This window comes from Xenopus laevis, chromosome 8L, assembly GCF_017654675.1.
Source record: "Xenopus laevis strain J_2021 chromosome 8L, Xenopus_laevis_v10.1, whole genome shotgun sequence".
NCBI lineage: Eukaryota > Metazoa > Chordata > Amphibia > Anura > Pipidae > Xenopus > Xenopus laevis.
Genome location: NC_054385.1, coordinates 102,035,229 through 102,052,204, shown reverse-complemented (window position 1 = coordinate 102,052,204; position 16,976 = coordinate 102,035,229). Strand labels below are relative to the sequence as shown.

Genomic DNA, 16,976 nt, shown 5'->3' with positions numbered 1-16,976 from the left:
CAAAGGGTGACACAACCCCATTTATAACTATTCGCTATTGCGTTTAAAGCTTCATTTAAGCTTTCGGCTGCAAGTACAATACTTGATATCACACTCGGAGCCCCTATCAATCATGGCCGTCAGGACCTCCCACGTCCGTTCCTTTGTAAGTTACTTCCGCCGGAAACGCTTCTTACCATTTCCTGCTTGCTGCTTCGGGTGCTTAGTTGCGGTGTGTGTAGAAAGCGTAGAAATGGTGAGTAGGAATGGCTGCTGGGTAGTGGGAATCGTTACCGGGTAAAGACGCAGAAGAGCAGGTGTACTGTGCGCCGGGTTCATTCAGTTGAAGGGGGGGTTGTAGACCAGAAGGAACACGCGGCCTCATAGTTCCTAGCGGTGGAGGATGCGCTGTCCTAGTCCCCGGGCTCTGCAGCTGTTCCTCTGTTACAGTTTTGTACATGCGATTTTGCCTCACACATCCGAACTTGTCTGTTGTTGCAGTCTCACACAATCCTGCTCGTGCAGCCCACCAAGAGACCCGAGGGCAGAACCTATGCAGACTACGAGTCGGTGAATGAATGTATGGAAGGTAAGAGATCATATTGCCAGCCAATCCTGGGAGGGGACGTGTATCTACAGGTAACTTTATAGATCCTCGGTCACGTCTCTTTGAGGCCCAGCATAGTTCATCTTTTGGTTAACTTTTAATATGTTCTAGAGTGGACTATTCGTAGCAACTTTTCAATTGGTCTTCATTATTTTTTATATTTTTTTTTTAAATTATTTGTCTTTTTCTCCAGACTCTTTCAAATGGGGGTCACTGACACCTTCTAAAAACAAATACACCATAAGGATGGGGCAACTAATCTTCACGAACTTCCTCCTGTCGGCTAGAAGTAAATCGCCGGGCGGGATGGCACTCTTAAGAGCTTCGTTTTCCAAAGGTGCCTCACAAGGAAACTTCGGGCGATTTAGGAAAACGAATCGTTCTGAGTGCTGTCCCACCGGCTAGAATGTAAATCTCCGGCGGGAGGCAGTTCGGGAGATTAGCCTGTGCCCTGACCCTAAAGCTGCTCATAGATGCAAAGATCTGATCGTACGAATCAACGTACGATTAGACTTCCCCATCTCCCGACCTGCCACTAACCATTCCGATCAAATAAAGTACAAAAGAACAGATCAGCCGATGTTCTGCCCCTGACAACAATCGTACGAAAGTTATGTCCGACCAAAGCTGGTGACAGTCTCCCTCTGAAAATCTTACGATCGACAATACACGCAGAGATATTACCCACAGCCGACAGAAATCTTTTAACCTGTCCGATTGACCGATCTCCGCGGACAAAAAATGTCTGGACTCTCCACACACGGTCCGACAATCGTACGAATCCTTGATTCGTAAGATCAGATCTTTGCGTCTATGGCCAGCTAAAGGCCACACATTTATTGTTCTTGCTACTGCTTATTACTCCCCTTTATACTCAGATCTTGGCTTATTCATATTCCAGTCCGTTGCATGGTTGCATTGCCAAAATTGCAAATAACTCAAATACCACAGATTATAAAAAATGAAAATTGCAAATTGTCTCAGAATATCACTCTCTACCTCATACTAAGTTACCCCAAAGGACATCAATCCATTTGACATGGTTAGCGTGATCATTGCCTATGTGAGCCATTTCATCCTATGTCCAGCTAATAAGAGTTTTTCCCTGAATATCGGTTTAACTGACTGTCTGGGTCACATTTAGGGAGAATACCCCCTGAAAGCCCAAAGTCTATGCTCCCTCTAGGTGGGCCAGCCCCATTATGTAAACCATAGTCCCATGTATTAAGAGAATAATATACCCCCCTCAGCAACTACAGTTGTTTTAGAATAACTTATATTCGATATACCATGACCTGGATGTATGAAAATCTTCATAGTTATGTTGCCATTCATCTTGGAGTGAATACTCTAAAACTGGTTCAGGAATATGATACAGAGGACTTCAGTTGAACTGAAGAAGCTGCACGGATGAATAGTGAAACGTCTTCAAGGATTTCTCCGCAAGTCCAGTTGTTTTAGAATTACTTATATTATATATACCTACCTGTTGTAAATTATATAATGGATAATGTGCCCCAACTCTGATTTATATAGTGAATAAAGTACCTCCTCTTGTAAAATATAAGGATATTATAAGTTACCGAGGAGTTTCATGACCATATAAAAACATGAGGCCGAAGGCCGAGTGTTTTTATACAGGTCATGGAACTCCGAGGTTACTTCTAATATCCTCATATTTTGCAACTGGGGGTACTTTATTTATTATAATACACAAATTTCAGTGAGTCGTGACAGAAATGACATCAGAACTCACCGTTTATAACTGATGACATCAGAACTCACCGTTTATAAGGATATAATTTACAAGATATTCATGGCTTTTGTGTATTATATAGTGAATAAAATGTAAATTCTAAGGATATTATAAGTTACTGAGGAGTTTCATCACCATATAAAAACACCAGGCAGAAGGCCATGGAACTCCGAGGTTACAAGATATTCATTCATTTGTGTATTATATAGGGAATAATGTACCCCCTGTTTTAAAATAGAAGTATCAGAAGTCACCATGTATTTCCATTACTATATACATGTGACTTCTAATATCCTTATTTAATAACACGGTACAATATTTTTTTTTATAGTATACAAGCTTCAGTGAGGTGCATGGCACAAATTACATCTCTGGGCACTAACTTATGACCACTAAGTTACTAATGAATTATCAGTCTTCCGGGGGTTTTTTTTCTGCTACCCAAGCCCAAATAGCGCAAGTGGAAGCATGGCTTTAATAAAAGGATCTGCCTCGATCTCATGGATGCGGATATAAAGATTTACCATGTTGCTGATTTAGGAAAGATAAATAGAAGTTTTGTAGCTTGACCTTTTTGTCCACTGAGCATAAAACCCTGATTCGTGTCATCTACCTGTTAGAATTAATCTTGTTATAATACATCTATTGTTGAAGTTAAGTAAGGAAATAACTAAGCATCCTTTAATGCAATAATGGAAGTCTTGCTGGATGATTTGTCTGAAAAAAATATTTGGCAAGTTGTACTTGCTTCTTGGGCGCTTTTGTTCCTCTACCATACATCTCATGCTACAGATTTGGGGCTCTAACACCTAACCATTTACTGTGGGGCTCATTTACTAACAGTGGAAAATTTACACCTGTTCACCTATCTGCTTTTCTGCAGGTAATACATTGGCATGTCAGTTTTTTCCCCCCCTCTTTTTTACATTTAACCAGAAACCACATTTTTATATTCCTCTCTTTTGGAGGCTTTTTGCTTTATCTATATTTTACAATTAATTTGTACAATATTTGCAGCAATAGTGATGTACAATTTCAGGTAAAAATGCTGTAATTCATCAGCGGTCTATCTACCATTGAAGAAACTGGCACACAAGCTTCAGCCAATCTGTTACAGGAATTTTGGGGTTTTTTTCTGTGCCCCCTTGTGCTTTTTTTCATTATGTGCAATTGACCCCAAATGAAACAAGTGGCTTAGCTGTAAAGGTATAGTGTGTCAGCCATATATTAGAGTGGTATATTACAGCCATACTCAACTACAGAAGAGAGGAGTAGATCATTCCCACTGTTCCAGGCAACAAGATTTAAGTATTTTTGGACAGAACAAGGCTGAAGGCACACGGGATGTTTACTTTACTGGTGTATTTCGACTCGTGCCTAAATCTCTGCAGCAATGTTTTCAAGCTTAGAACAGCCAGTACTTTTATGTGGTTACGTTTCCAGGCAGGGTAGGCTTTGAAGCATTTCTCTTCTGGGTGAAATACACTGGCAGATTAAATGCAGCTACAATTTTGTTATGATTAACTTGGAGAGTCTGTTAAAAGAAGAGGTTATTCTTACACAGATACGTTAAAAGGGCACATCTTCAAATGCTAGAAACCTTTTTGGTTGCTCCTGTATTCCAGGACATGGGTTGAATCCCGGTGCCATGTACAAGGAGTATCTGCAGTGCTTCATGCCACAGGACTGCCCATGCTCATTGTATTGCCACCTCCTTAAATGCAATATGTCATACTTGCTAAAAATATTACTTCCCCTTTACACTGTCCCCTCCTGAACAGCACCCTAAATGGGTTGAAGCAGCCCTATACCTTATGAATGGATTGTGTGCAGTTCTCCATGCTGCAGGATTATGCATGAAATCAGACATGGCTCAATATTGCTTGCCCCCAGATCCTCCTCTTCGTCTCCGTCTGATGAGTATCTGCACTCAATGCGAAATTTGTATGTATGATTGGGGTGCACAGTTATAATTAATACATATCCACGAATTTGAAAACTGGCACACCCATGTAAAAATCTTCACCTGTTTATTTTAACACATCGTATTCGAGTCCAACTTTTTGGTCCTCATTAGACCATACAGTGTGTCTTTACCCATAGAAAACAAAGCAGTTTTTGTCAACATGTGTTGCCGCTGGACTGGTAAATGTGTTGGCGTGTGAATTTCTGACTTGCAGCATATCTCACGAGCCCTTGGCTCCAGGCTGAGCACTTACCATATGTTTATAGCTCACTGTTGTTTTTCTTTTATTCCAGGGGTTTGTAAGATGTATGAAGAGCATCTGAAGAGAATGAACCCCAACAGCCCATCTATCACCTATGACATCAGCCAGCTATTTGACTTCATCGATGACTTGGCAGATCTTAGCTGTCTGGTGTAAGTATTTTACAATGAAGTAATAGTTTGGCTGTGGTAATCTGCTGGCTCCAGGATGATTTAACTGCGAGTGGGATTTAAGGGAAACACTCAGGAGTCTTGAAATGCTGTTATTGGATGTTGCAAAATGAATTTTGCTGAAATAACTAGGGATGCACCAAATCCACTATTTTGGATTCCACCGATTGGCTGAATACCGAACCGAATCCTAATTTGCATATGCAAATTAGTGGTGGGAAGGGGAAAACATTTTTTCTTGTTTTGTGACAATGTCACGCGATTTGCCTCCTCACCCCTAATTTGCAAATGCAAATTAGGATTCGGCAGAATCCTGCGAAAAAAGGCAGAATCCAGAACCGAATCCTGGTGCCTTCCTAGAAATAACATTAGTATTACTCTCGTAAAAGATTCCCTGGAGGTTTAGTAAATCTTTGAACTGTTATTGCTGTTTCATAATGACCAACAAAATGCATTTTCCTTATTCTAACACTGCTCACTAATTGCTTTGTGTGACTGGATCTAGACCTCTGCTATTGTCATTTGAATACGCTCTATTTTTCCTATTGATTTGTATATTGCATGTGTTCTTCTGCCCATCAATTAGAGGCCAATGTCAAATATTGCGTTTGTTATTTATACTCTAACCCGCTGTGGGTTTTTTTTTTTCCATTCTCTATAGGTACCGTGCAGACACTCAGACATATCAGCCCTACAACAAAGACTGGATTAAAGAGAAGATCTATGTGCTCCTACGCCGACAGGCCCAGCAAGCAGGAAAATAATCTTGATATTTTAGTGAAGAAAAAAAGTGGGAGTTTTGTTTTTGTATTATAGTGGTTTGTCTTTTGTTTAAACTATAGGGGCCTTGAGTGATTTAGACCAATGTTGGATGTTGCGTGTCATTTTTTTTTTTTCTATAAAAGAAATATTCAAACGAGTCGGCACAGACCAAGAAGCCGAGTCTACTTGGTGAAAACGTTAACCACTCAGACTCCAACGACTGTATTGTGTAGAGTCCAGCTACACGACAACGTGACCAGCCTGCTCTGCACACTTCATTTCACAGCCGCTGTTTTGGCAGGATAAAACAAGGCCTAATATTTTACTGGAAAGAAATAAAAGCTTGAATAGATTCTTTGTATTTTGTGGGTTTTCTTTCTAGATTTAGCTGCTTTCATTGTGACCTTTACTTATCATATTTACAAACCGATATACATAATTATTGCTTGTTAATAACGCACCAGTTTCCAGATCATTGCACAATAGAGGGAAATGAAGCGTTGACATTTGTATACAAAATGCTGTAAATGGAATACAAGAATCTGCACAAAAGACGCCTTGTGTAATCTGTCGACACTTTTACACATTTTCCATGTGCTTGCCCCTCTTTCACTATCAGACCTCCGCCTTGTTCCACCCCCATATGCTATTACATATCCTCCCTGTGCCATCCCCCATTTGTTGTTTGATCTCCTTGTTATGCATATTCATTAAATACTCTGGTCGTGACATCCTTTATTGCTGTTTACAAAACAATGGGGTCACTGTGTCATAATACTGGAGCCAGAAAGTCTTTGCTGCAAGTAATTGGGGTTTTAGCCAAAAAAAGTTTGAAACCTCTAGTGAAGAGAAACTTCAAAAGCGAGAACACTAAAAAGAGTCTGAGCTAATCTTTTATTCCATTATAAACATGGGAATGGAATAGATCATAACATTCACAGACTTGTGGATTAAATACAGGTACCTGCACAAGGAGGCTATATTTCAGGAATGGTGGTTCACCTTACAGTTAAATTTTAGTATGTTCTAAAATGTCCATGTCTAAGCAACTTTTCAATTGGTCTACATTATTTTTTATAGTTTTTTTTTTTTTTTTTTTTTAGATTTGCGTTTTTCTTCTGATTCTTTCCAGCTTTCAAATGGTGGTCACTGAACCCATCTAATAAACAAATGCTCTGTAAAGGCTACAAATTTATTGTTATTGCTACTTTATAGTATTATATACTTTTCTATTCAGGCCCTCTCCTATTCATATTCCAGTCTCCTATTCAAATCTGTGCATGCTTGCTAGGGTAATTTTGACCCTAGCAATCAGATTGCTCGAATTGCAACTGAATAAAAAGCTAAATAACTCAAAAACCACAAATAAAAAAAAAAATTAAAACCAATTGCAAAAACCAATTGCAAATTATCTCAGAACATACACTCTCTGCATCATACTAAAAGTTAATTTAAAGGTAAACAAGGATTAATAGAAAGGGACAGGTCTTAGTCCAAGCAGCAGAGCTTTCTTTAGTGGAACCCCAAGTTCCGTTCGAGAATTTACTATATAAAACAGTTAACATTGTTGCTTTGCAGCATATGGGGGTCTAAGTTCAGTTTAACCAAGGTACTAACAAGGAGTGAATGTTATGTAGAAAGTGGATCTATTCAGGCAGGGGACTCTCCTTCCCTCCCTCAATCTGAAAACACACAGGCAGGTTCACTGGCTCCAGATTACATTGCCAGGGAATGTAGGACCTTAGATTGTAAACTCTACTGGGGCTGGGCCTAATATGAAATTTGAAAACATTGTACCATACTTTAAATGCAATATATAAGTAGATTGTATCTAGTGCAGCCCCACTATACAATTTCCTATTTGACATATTATAAAAAGCAAGTCGATTTGTTCAGCATAATCTGTCCTTTATAAAACCCATACTGGCTGCTACTTAAAATGCTTTTTCACAGGACATAATCCTGAATGTAATAAACCTTCAAATAACTTGCAGCTACAGAAGAAAAATGTACAAGCCCATAATTACGAGGCTGAGAATGTAATCCCTTTTTAAATATTGGAATTACACTGATTTTCCTCTAAGGGTAAGGCTACACTGGGCGTTTCAGGGAGATTTAGTCGTGAGGCAACTTTGGGCTACTTTGGAAAATGAATCGGCACATGTGATTAGTGCCGGCGATTTTTCATTTTAGCCAGCGCAGTGTGAGGGAAGGCGTTCGGGGAGATTGGTCGCCGCAAAGACGAGCCAGGCTAAATCTCCCCAAAACTCCCAGTGTGGCCTTACCCTAATCAGATATTGTTGCCAGGCTAAATCTGAACAAACTTCTCTTATTACTCAATGGTGTATACTTTAGGCTCAGGGGACCTGTCACCTAGACATAAAAATCCATATAATTAAAGTCCTTTTTAAACTAAACATGAATCCCAAAATCTTTTTCTTTTTTTTTTTTAATTAATACAGCCATACCCATTATAAACGTGTTTAAATGTCTCAGCTGTCAATCATATATTGCCTGCCCCTCCTCTATGCCTTAGGCACTGGCAATTCCTTTTACTTTCCATTCTGCACTTCCTAGATCACACTGCACTCCTTAGGGCAGGGGCACACGGGCAGATTCGGGGAGTTTTAGTCGCCCGGCGACTAATCACCTCTTCTGCGGGCGACAATCTCCCCGAACTGCCTTCCGCCTGCTTCAATGAGAAAACGGCAGCGCAATGGCACTTGCGGCGCTTCGATTTCCAAAGTTGCCTCACAAGGAAACTTTGGAAATCGAAGAGCCGCGAGTGCATTGGCACAGGCGATTTTTTATTTTAGTAGGGGGAAGGCAGTTTGGGGAGATTGTTGCCCGGAAGAGGAGGCGATTAGTTGCCAGTCAACTAAATCTCCCTGAATCTGCCCGTGTGCCCCTGCCCTAACATTCCCCCTCACCATCTAATTCTGTAGCCAGTACATGGGCATCAGGTGCCCCATAAGATTTTGGCATGATGCCAAGCTTGCCTTAACCCTTTGCCTGTACATGCTGGCAGGCAGGGGTTCTATCTGCCAAGAACGTACTAAGCACTTTCTTATGCTGATGAGCAGTTCTCTCCTCCACAGAGGCAACAAGGCTGGAGGGCTGTCATGTCGGTCCTGCAACACAATTGTCGCAGGTGTGACCACAAAGCAGCAGACACAATCGGATGACGTGTCTGCTGCACTGCCAACTTCCTAGTTCCTCCAGCGCCGCCCATACACTTCCTGCTTTGCAGGCACTGACCTCCAGGACCCCCCCAGAGATGCCATCATTCCTCCTGCTCCATTTACACACTCGCACACACTTATATACATTTATACAATCTTGCACACACATTTTAGTAAAGATTCCTTTTTCTTTTGATTTTTTTATTTTGCACACATACTGTATACACAAACACTTATATAAACACTGTCACACAACTTTTAGAAGTGTACACACGTATGCACAAAAACTCACAGAGGCTTTTTTTTTTTCATTTTACCAGTTTGTGTTTTGTTTTACCCCTAGAAACTGTTTATTTTGGCAGCGTGACCATTGGTTCATCTATTTTGGCCATTAATTATGCTGCTTGATTACTTTGTTATTTCATTGATTTGCATAATTTTTGTGGTCTTATTGCAATTTTATCCCGGCATTATTGTTCCTTATGCATTTTTAGCATAGCTTTGCTGTTTGGTTCTTTGATAAAGAAAGCTGTCTTTTTCCCTTGTTGGATTTGTCAGAATGTGTACTTTCCAAAAATGTATGGATCTCTGGGAGTCTTTGTATGTTAGGGGAGGGGGTCTTACTGCACATAATACACAGTCAGGGCTCTGTTTTCAGCAGCTGAGCTGGCTGGCGTGAAAACTCGTATCCACATTTTTCATTTGGGGTCCGTACATACCACAAACGTTGGTAAATATATTCATATTGGGCATTAAACTGTTCAGTAGACCTCTGAGGTTCATATTTAGGGTGACTTTCCTATAACATTGTGTGAGATAAATGTTGCAAATTGCAAAAATTTTTAGGCGAGTTTAGGAAAGCATTGCAGTTTGGTAGTTTGGTGTATAAAGATGTATTTACCCATGTTGGATTTGTCATAATGTGTTAAACCTATGCACATTGGGCATCCAACTGTTCACTTGACCCCTGGCCTTCATATTTAGGGTGATTTCTCTTGGTACCTAATGATATGTGGGAGATAAGATTCTTCAAAGTGGAAGCTTCCAGGTGATTTTCAGAAAGTTTGTCAAAATCGACAAACATAGCAAAGCTTCGTGGCTATTGATACAAAGAGGAAAATAAATTCAGATGACTCTGTATCAATGGAGACAACCCACATCTTTTCACTATTAATAGACTTCCAGTGTATGTTTGTTTTGATATCATACTTTATATAATAATAGGCTATTACCCAGGTATTGTAGGAACATGCATGTTTCTTATATGCTCCGAAGTGGCATCACTAGATCCAACAGAACATATTTCTGTTTGTGGCTTCAACACTTTATAACACCATTGCTTTACCTGTAGATCTTCAGTTGTTGAAGTAAAATGCCCATCACACACAAAAAACTGAGGGCTCCACCACCTTAAAGTCATCCTCCTAAAATAACTATTGTTTTGGTGAAAACCGAAACAGAATTATAGCCTCCTACCCCCAGCTGGATCACATATAAATTTGAATATCAGCATTACTAAATGCAAAGAAACAGAAAGATAGAATCATGTTTAACTAGCTGGCTCTAAATATTTGCTCCGAAGGGAAGCAGTTAATAAAGGAAGCAGGTGGCAAGAAGGAGACTTTTATATTTAATACTGAGCGTGTTCTTTGGTTTCCATGGATTTGTTGCCTACAGCAACTGTCAAGAAAAGAAGTGATACAAATGACTTTTATGTGACAGCTGGGGTTATTTTGAAGAGCCTTTTGAAATTAGCTCCTAATTCACATTAGCAGTCTGAACATTCATCCTGGGAGACAGAAAATATTGACTGGTCAGCAGAGCATGAATTCATCTTGTTGTAGCGGGAAACTGATTGTCCGAAGAGCCATTGTGTCCCATTTCCATTATATCATTGCAAATATATATGCAAATCATGTCTTTGTTCAACAGATTTGTTTTTTTTAGTACATTAGTAACATGTGCCTCTTTGGTGATCCTGCATATCCCCCTTATACCTTCAAATGAATGAGTATGAACCAAGCAGGATCTGAAACTCCACCTTTCCCAAACACAAAACGAAACGGTTTCTTTAGATTGGAGAAAAGATATTTTTAACTGGTCTGCCTGAGATTGTTGCAATGGCAGATTTCTATTAAGGGGCCGTAAATCCTCTTGTTCAACATGAGATTAGATATATGAGTAGGGTTTGAGCTGAACATGTTCTTATTTCTTGAGCTAAACATGACAGCCCAGAGAAACTGAAGTTCCTCCATAGTTGGTCCTTGCGAGGCAGATTGACATTATACAACCCCCCAAGTTAACCAATATTAACAGTAACCCATACATTTCTTACAAATCATTGTTCAGGCAAGAACTTAGATTCTTTTAAAGGAGAAGGAAAGCTCCAAGACAGTGTATTGCCAACAGATTAGCCACAATAGTGAAAGCTAGAACGCTATATTTATTCTGCAGAATGCTTTACCATACCTAGTAAACAGCTCTAGACACTGTCTCTGTTTGTTCAGGATAGAAGCTGCCATATAAGCTTGGTGTGACATCACTTCCTGCCTGAGTCTCTCCCTGCTCACTTACAGCTCTGAGCTCAGATTACAGCAGGGATGGGAGGAGGGAAGGGGAGAGGAGCAAACTGAGCATGCTCAAGCCCTGCCCTGGAGGTTTAAGCTGAAAACAGGAAGTCTGATACAGAAGCCCATGTGTACACAATAGAAGGAAAGAAATGCTGTGTTTCTTTTGACAGAGGACTCAGAGCAGCATTACTTTGAGGGTTTACTGGTGTATTTATATAGACTTTTCTGATAAAGCTTACTTAATTTTAGCCTTTCCTTTTCCTTTAAGATCTGAGTACTTGAAAATAGTTTTCCAGAAATGTAATAAGTTCATTATACTATTTCCATGCCCTCTGCCATCTTAGTGTGGGGGAGTCAGACTGTGTTTCCCTACTCTATTAATTATTTAAAGCAGCTTTTATCACAAACCCAATTTTGATATATTGTGTTAACAGTAGTGTAAGTCAAAATATTGGCACCAGCTGCAATGTCTTATACCCAGACTGCAACGTTTCCCCTAAATACTCCACCTAACTGCAGGTTTAGCGTGTTTCCAGCCTGCACAAAGAAGGCCTTGCATCTACCAGAGCAGGTTCTTTAGTAGGTGCAATGTACATCCATTTTTACCTTTTAAGAATAATAAATCAATGTGTATTTATGGGGCTGGAATCTTACATCTGCATGATAAAGCCATTCCTAATCATTTTTTATACAGTATATACAATAGAGGAGCCAGTTATGGGTCCCGCTAAGCAGTAGTACAGGTTTAGCTCAAACCTTGGATACGATATTGAAATATCTAAGCAAAGTTAATGTGAACAAGAGCCCAGGGCCTGAGCTAAGTTTCACCCAGGGCACTTTATCTTATTTTCTCAGACTCCCCTTCATCTGCTACGGTACAAACGGATTGGATACAAGATATAATTCTAGAATATTAAAAAGGCATTACATTATCAACCTGGCAATTACAGTCCTGTAGATTTGACATCTATAGTGGGGTTGAAAGATTATGCTTTGAAGAACGGCATAACTTGAAGAACAAATACATGGATTTGCTTTGTATAACACTCTATGCAGGAAGGTGGAGTTGCAACAGATGTGTTCTACTTAGACTTTGCAAAAGCTTTCATACCGTACTGCACAATATTTTGCTTTCTAATTGATGGGGCATTATTGGAATAGAGAAAGTTCAGAGATGGCTTCAAAAATTTGTTTTTTTGCCTTCACATGAAGAAAGGGTTGAACTTGAAGAATAGAACATGAAGAATGTTGGGAACTTGAAGAACCTTGGGGAACTCATACAGAAAAATCATACTAGATTTACATTGCCAAAACACTGAGCCCCCTGCTTATTGTACAAGTAAAGGACCTGTTATCCAGAATGCTCTGGACCTGGGGTTTTCCAGATAAGGGATCTTTCTGTAATTTGGATCTTCATACCTTAAAGGTGGCCATAGACTCAAAGATCCGCTCGTTTGGCGACATCACGAGTGGATCTTTCCCCGATATGCCACTAATGGCATGGCTATATCGGGGGTAATTCGACGATGCACCAAGGGGCTCTGACGGGTCGGTCGGTTAAAAATCAAACCTTCCTGATCTATATCGTGGCCAGATATCGATCGGGAAGACCCGTCGGAAGCCCCCATACACGGGCAGATAAGCTGTCAAATCGGTCCAAACGACTGATATCGTCAGCTTTATCTGCCCGTGTATGGCCACCTTAAGTCTACTAAAAAATTATTTAAACATTAATTAACCCCAATAGGATTGATTTGCTTCCAATAAGGATTAATTATATCTTAGTTGACGTTCACTACAAGGTATTGTTTTATTATTACAGAGAAAAAGGAAATTAATTTTAAGAAATGTAATTAGTTGATTAAAATCGATATGGCCTTCCCACGATTTGGAACTTTCTGGATAACAGGTCTGACTTCCTGGGTTTCTTTGATTTCGCTGTGCTTACCGGAAGATATACAGCATGGCAAGGAACAAAGAGTAACCTGGAAATGTAAAATCGATGTCATCGGCAGTCAGGACCCCGTCAGCCAGCGCTGTATAATTTACAAGTCATATTACCAAAGATTGATCACTATTCCTACATTTCCTCTAAATATAGGCTGTGTGCACAAAGAGCTCATCTGCAGTTTCCAAAACTAGAATGTGCATAGAATTTTTTTGTGGCTTTTGTGGCATAGAAAGTTTTCTGTGAAGTCCAGAATTTGCTGTGTGCTGGGACCGTATATTTGCGTGTGCACAAGGGTCCATGATCCATCCTGTGAAACATACCACACAGACATAGCTGACTTTTGATAAATAGAAACCTTCCCTGCATATCATTGATGGCATTGAAAAGAAATGGTTTGTCTGCTGCATATTACAGCAGTGGTTCTCAAATTGCATGCCAAGCCTGGAAACAAGGTAGGGTTAAATTTGGAGACAATTTCCATATATTCTACTAAACACTGCTGAAGCCCTTCCATGAAGGGTAAGATTAGGGGAAACCATTTATGTGATAGAACTATGGACAAACTGCAATATTTCCATATATATCTTAATAGCTGGGGTCTGAATAAAAGCTACTGGAAATCGAAAGGGAGGTGGAATAGAAGAATTTTAAAAATCACTGTACTAGAGCATAAAAGATAAACTCTTATAACAAAACAGCACACTCAATGCGCCATTCTCATGGACCATCCATTTACTGCACTGTAACGTAAAACACACACACAGAATTTATACCTCATCTGGGTTTTTCACACTCATACACACAGACACACAAAAAGCAGAGTCAGAAGGAGGACTGTAAAATACCAATAAATTATTTCATAATGATGTGGCAAGCCATATACATTGTGCAGCGAAACAAAAAGTTGTACAGTCTTGTTCTTTGTCCAGTACAATGTAGGTTCTTGAAAAGAAACATAGGATCACAAAGAAAGAAGAGATGTGGCTTTAGAGCAGCAGATTGGGGGGGGCAGACTTGCAACATTCACAGAGCAACGTCAGAAGAGCTAGTCGCATGCAAGTGTCAGAGGCGCCTCATACATGCTGTGTTGTACCATGGGACATTGTTCATTAGGCCTTTTTGTCTGAGAAGCTTGTAATGCTGGTGAACTGGATAGCAGAAAGATACTGCTGAGGGCCTACATGTCTCAGAACACTATATAATACAAGGTTCCACATTAGAACACTCTGCAAACTGCAGAAGTGAGATGTAACATGCACAGTACATGTCAAAAGGGCAATATCTGCAAAGAACTTTCTAACAGTACAGTTATGCCAGAGAAGCCTACAAGGAGCAGCACTTGCAAGAAGATACTGATGGAGTTGGCAGAGGACACTGATGGAGTATACTGAAAAAACTCTCTTGTGTGCCTGTGACAATTATAAATAACTTGGTGCATGAAAGACGCTAAGCATCACTTCCCTTGGCCTTGATTTTACACTGTCTTATTTTAAAGGCCTAGGTCTGCAAAAGCCATGTAACAGGGAGCAGAAAGGTTTACGAGACCTCAAACAGGCACTACTCTCAAGCACAAGCATATCAAATAAATCACTATGTTGCAGGGCTATTAGAAAGATGCTTGACTTGTGAAAAGGCCTCAGTTAAACTGGTAGAATGTTGCAGAAAAGCTCAATATGTCAGGTCTTAAAGCAGCTCATATAGCACTAAAGGCTGTAAAGCATAACTGTACTGGTCAGAAAGTCTATAACACGATCAAATTGCTCTGTGGGTTTTGGATCTAAATTTAAACATATACAACTGATTGTGTTCTTAGCACGCCTTATTGGTCAGGACTTTAAAAAAAGCTGCATTTCGCAGTAGGAGATTTGTAAATGTCTGCACATAGAAAGAGGGTTTTAATACCATAAAATAAGTCAATGGATCGGATAGGTTCTGGGGACTTCATGAGGGCCACCCGAAAGCATCCAGACGACACATGATGACAATGTCACTCTTGGTAAACTGGAGGTGCCGGCTGGTCAGGTCGGAATGTTCTGAACCTTTTGGTCTATAAAATCAACCAGCAGATCTCTGCTCTATGACGAAAATAAAGCAGGATATCAGTGGATTCTACAGTTCCTCATGTAGCCTGAAGTATCTCCCACTGCTGGCTCAGCAAATCTGATTGGCACGGGTTAATAAGAGCTCTGGTCGAATGGGTGTCCAAGCAGAGGGCACTGCCGATGTGCTGCAGGAAGTGTCCTTTTAACTTCCATTTCTGGAGGAGTACAAGAAAAGAACAGTGAGAAAAAATGATCATCTATGAATCCATCCTGCTTTGTCCACAATGGAAGGTGTGCATAGCAAACCAATATACACAGCAGAGTTAGGAAACATTATCCAATACAGTTAGCATAATAGTGCACAGGGGACTAAAAGAATAATCCCTAAATGTAATTGTATACATTTTCTCAGTAATTAAAGTTGTGTTTTAGTACAGATATGGGACCTGTTATCCAGAATTCTCAGGACCTAGGATTTTCCAGATAAGGGATATTTTTATAATTTTGATCTCTATATCTTGTCTGCTAAAAAAAAAATCATGTTAACATTACATAAACCTAAAAGGACTGTTTTGCTTCCAATAAGCATTAATTTTATATTAGTTGGGATCAAGTACAAGCTACTGATTTATTATTACAGCAAATTACATTTTATTTAATATATTTAAAAGAGTCTATGGGAGATGGCCTTCCCGTAATTCTGAGTTTTCTGTATAAAGGGTTTCTGGATAACGGATCCCATACCTGTCATCTGCTTGCTCTTTTCATTATTTAAATATTGTGAAAGAAATGCTGGTGTAGGTTATCGGGTTTTGGGTGGTTTTATAGCAACATAGCAACGCTTGGATTAATATCACAAAGGAACCAATCAGTTGTAAGAGTTGTAAGCATAATAAAAGGACAAGGAAAGGCTTATCAAGAGTTAATTTTCATTCACAGGCATACCTACAGTTGTGTCATCGATACATTTAAGTCCTGTCTAGCTCAAGCCCTTTTCCGGATCATGGTGCAAATTACCATGGTGCATGCACAGTAATTTGGGGACAAGGAGCTCTGGTCAGGAGGCAGTTTAATTTTGGTGCATGAGTACATTGTTACAAGCACCTGGAGGATTTCTGTTAACACTTTCACAAAAGTAACTTAGCGATCAGGTACACCAAGGAGGGTGCTAGAACATAATAAAGATTTGGGATAAAGTCTTTCCTTGTCCTTTAAAAAAAAAGAATTGAAACAAGTGGAGTCTCTTCGCTTTTGTTCTATTTCATTCTTTTACCTGGTTGCTAAATTAACTAGATTGCAAAATAGCAAACACCACCAAATTTAAAGAAGCGCTAAACCAAAAAAACATATCTGGCTAGAAATGGAATATTTTATATACGAATCTTAAAGCACCAGCCTAGAGTTTCTACACCAATATAACAGCTATGATCAAGGCCTTTAATTGTCATAATTACTCACCATCTCAGATTCAGTTTAGAGTTTCAGCGACATTGCACATGCTCAGTGGGCTCTAAGCAGCTGTTGAGAATCTAAGCTTAGGGGTGGTTGCAAGTTATCAAGCAGAAAATGAGGTTCAACTGTCACAGAAGCTGATGTTCCAGTGATGATTATTAATTTCTAAGGCAGTATGCATTGGATTCTATACTGCCATGTAATGAGAATCTGCATTAAATTCTAATAAGCCTTGTATATATTTTATATAAACAGTATATTGTGAGTGGGTCCCTAA

The 16,976-nt window shown here is 39.7% G+C and overlaps 2 protein-coding genes across 3 annotated transcripts in view; one reads left to right on the top strand and one right to left on the bottom strand.

The window, feature by feature from the left end:
• The first annotated feature begins 97 nt into the window (after positions 1-97).
• On the top strand, positions 98-5,854 carry erh.L (ERH, mRNA splicing and mitosis factor L homeolog). 2 transcript variants are annotated; one of them, XM_018229179.2, is made up of 4 exons: positions 98-145; positions 481-568; positions 4,602-4,722; positions 5,402-5,854. In XM_018229179.2, exons 1-4 carry the CDS (start codon positions 113-115, stop codon positions 5,502-5,504), a joined length of 345 nt encoding a protein of 114 aa, XP_018084668.1. In that variant the 5' UTR covers positions 98-112; the 3' UTR covers positions 5,505-5,854.
• Positions 5,855-14,047: 8,193 nt separating this feature from the next.
• Positions 14,048-16,976, bottom strand: part of galnt16.L (polypeptide N-acetylgalactosaminyltransferase 16 L homeolog) — a 49,765-nt gene continuing 46,836 nt past the window's right edge. The window contains 1 exon segment of the mRNA NM_001099893.1: positions 14,048-15,462. Coding sequence (NP_001093363.1) covers positions 15,325-15,462 — 138 coding nt within the window. The 3' untranslated portion in view covers positions 14,048-15,324.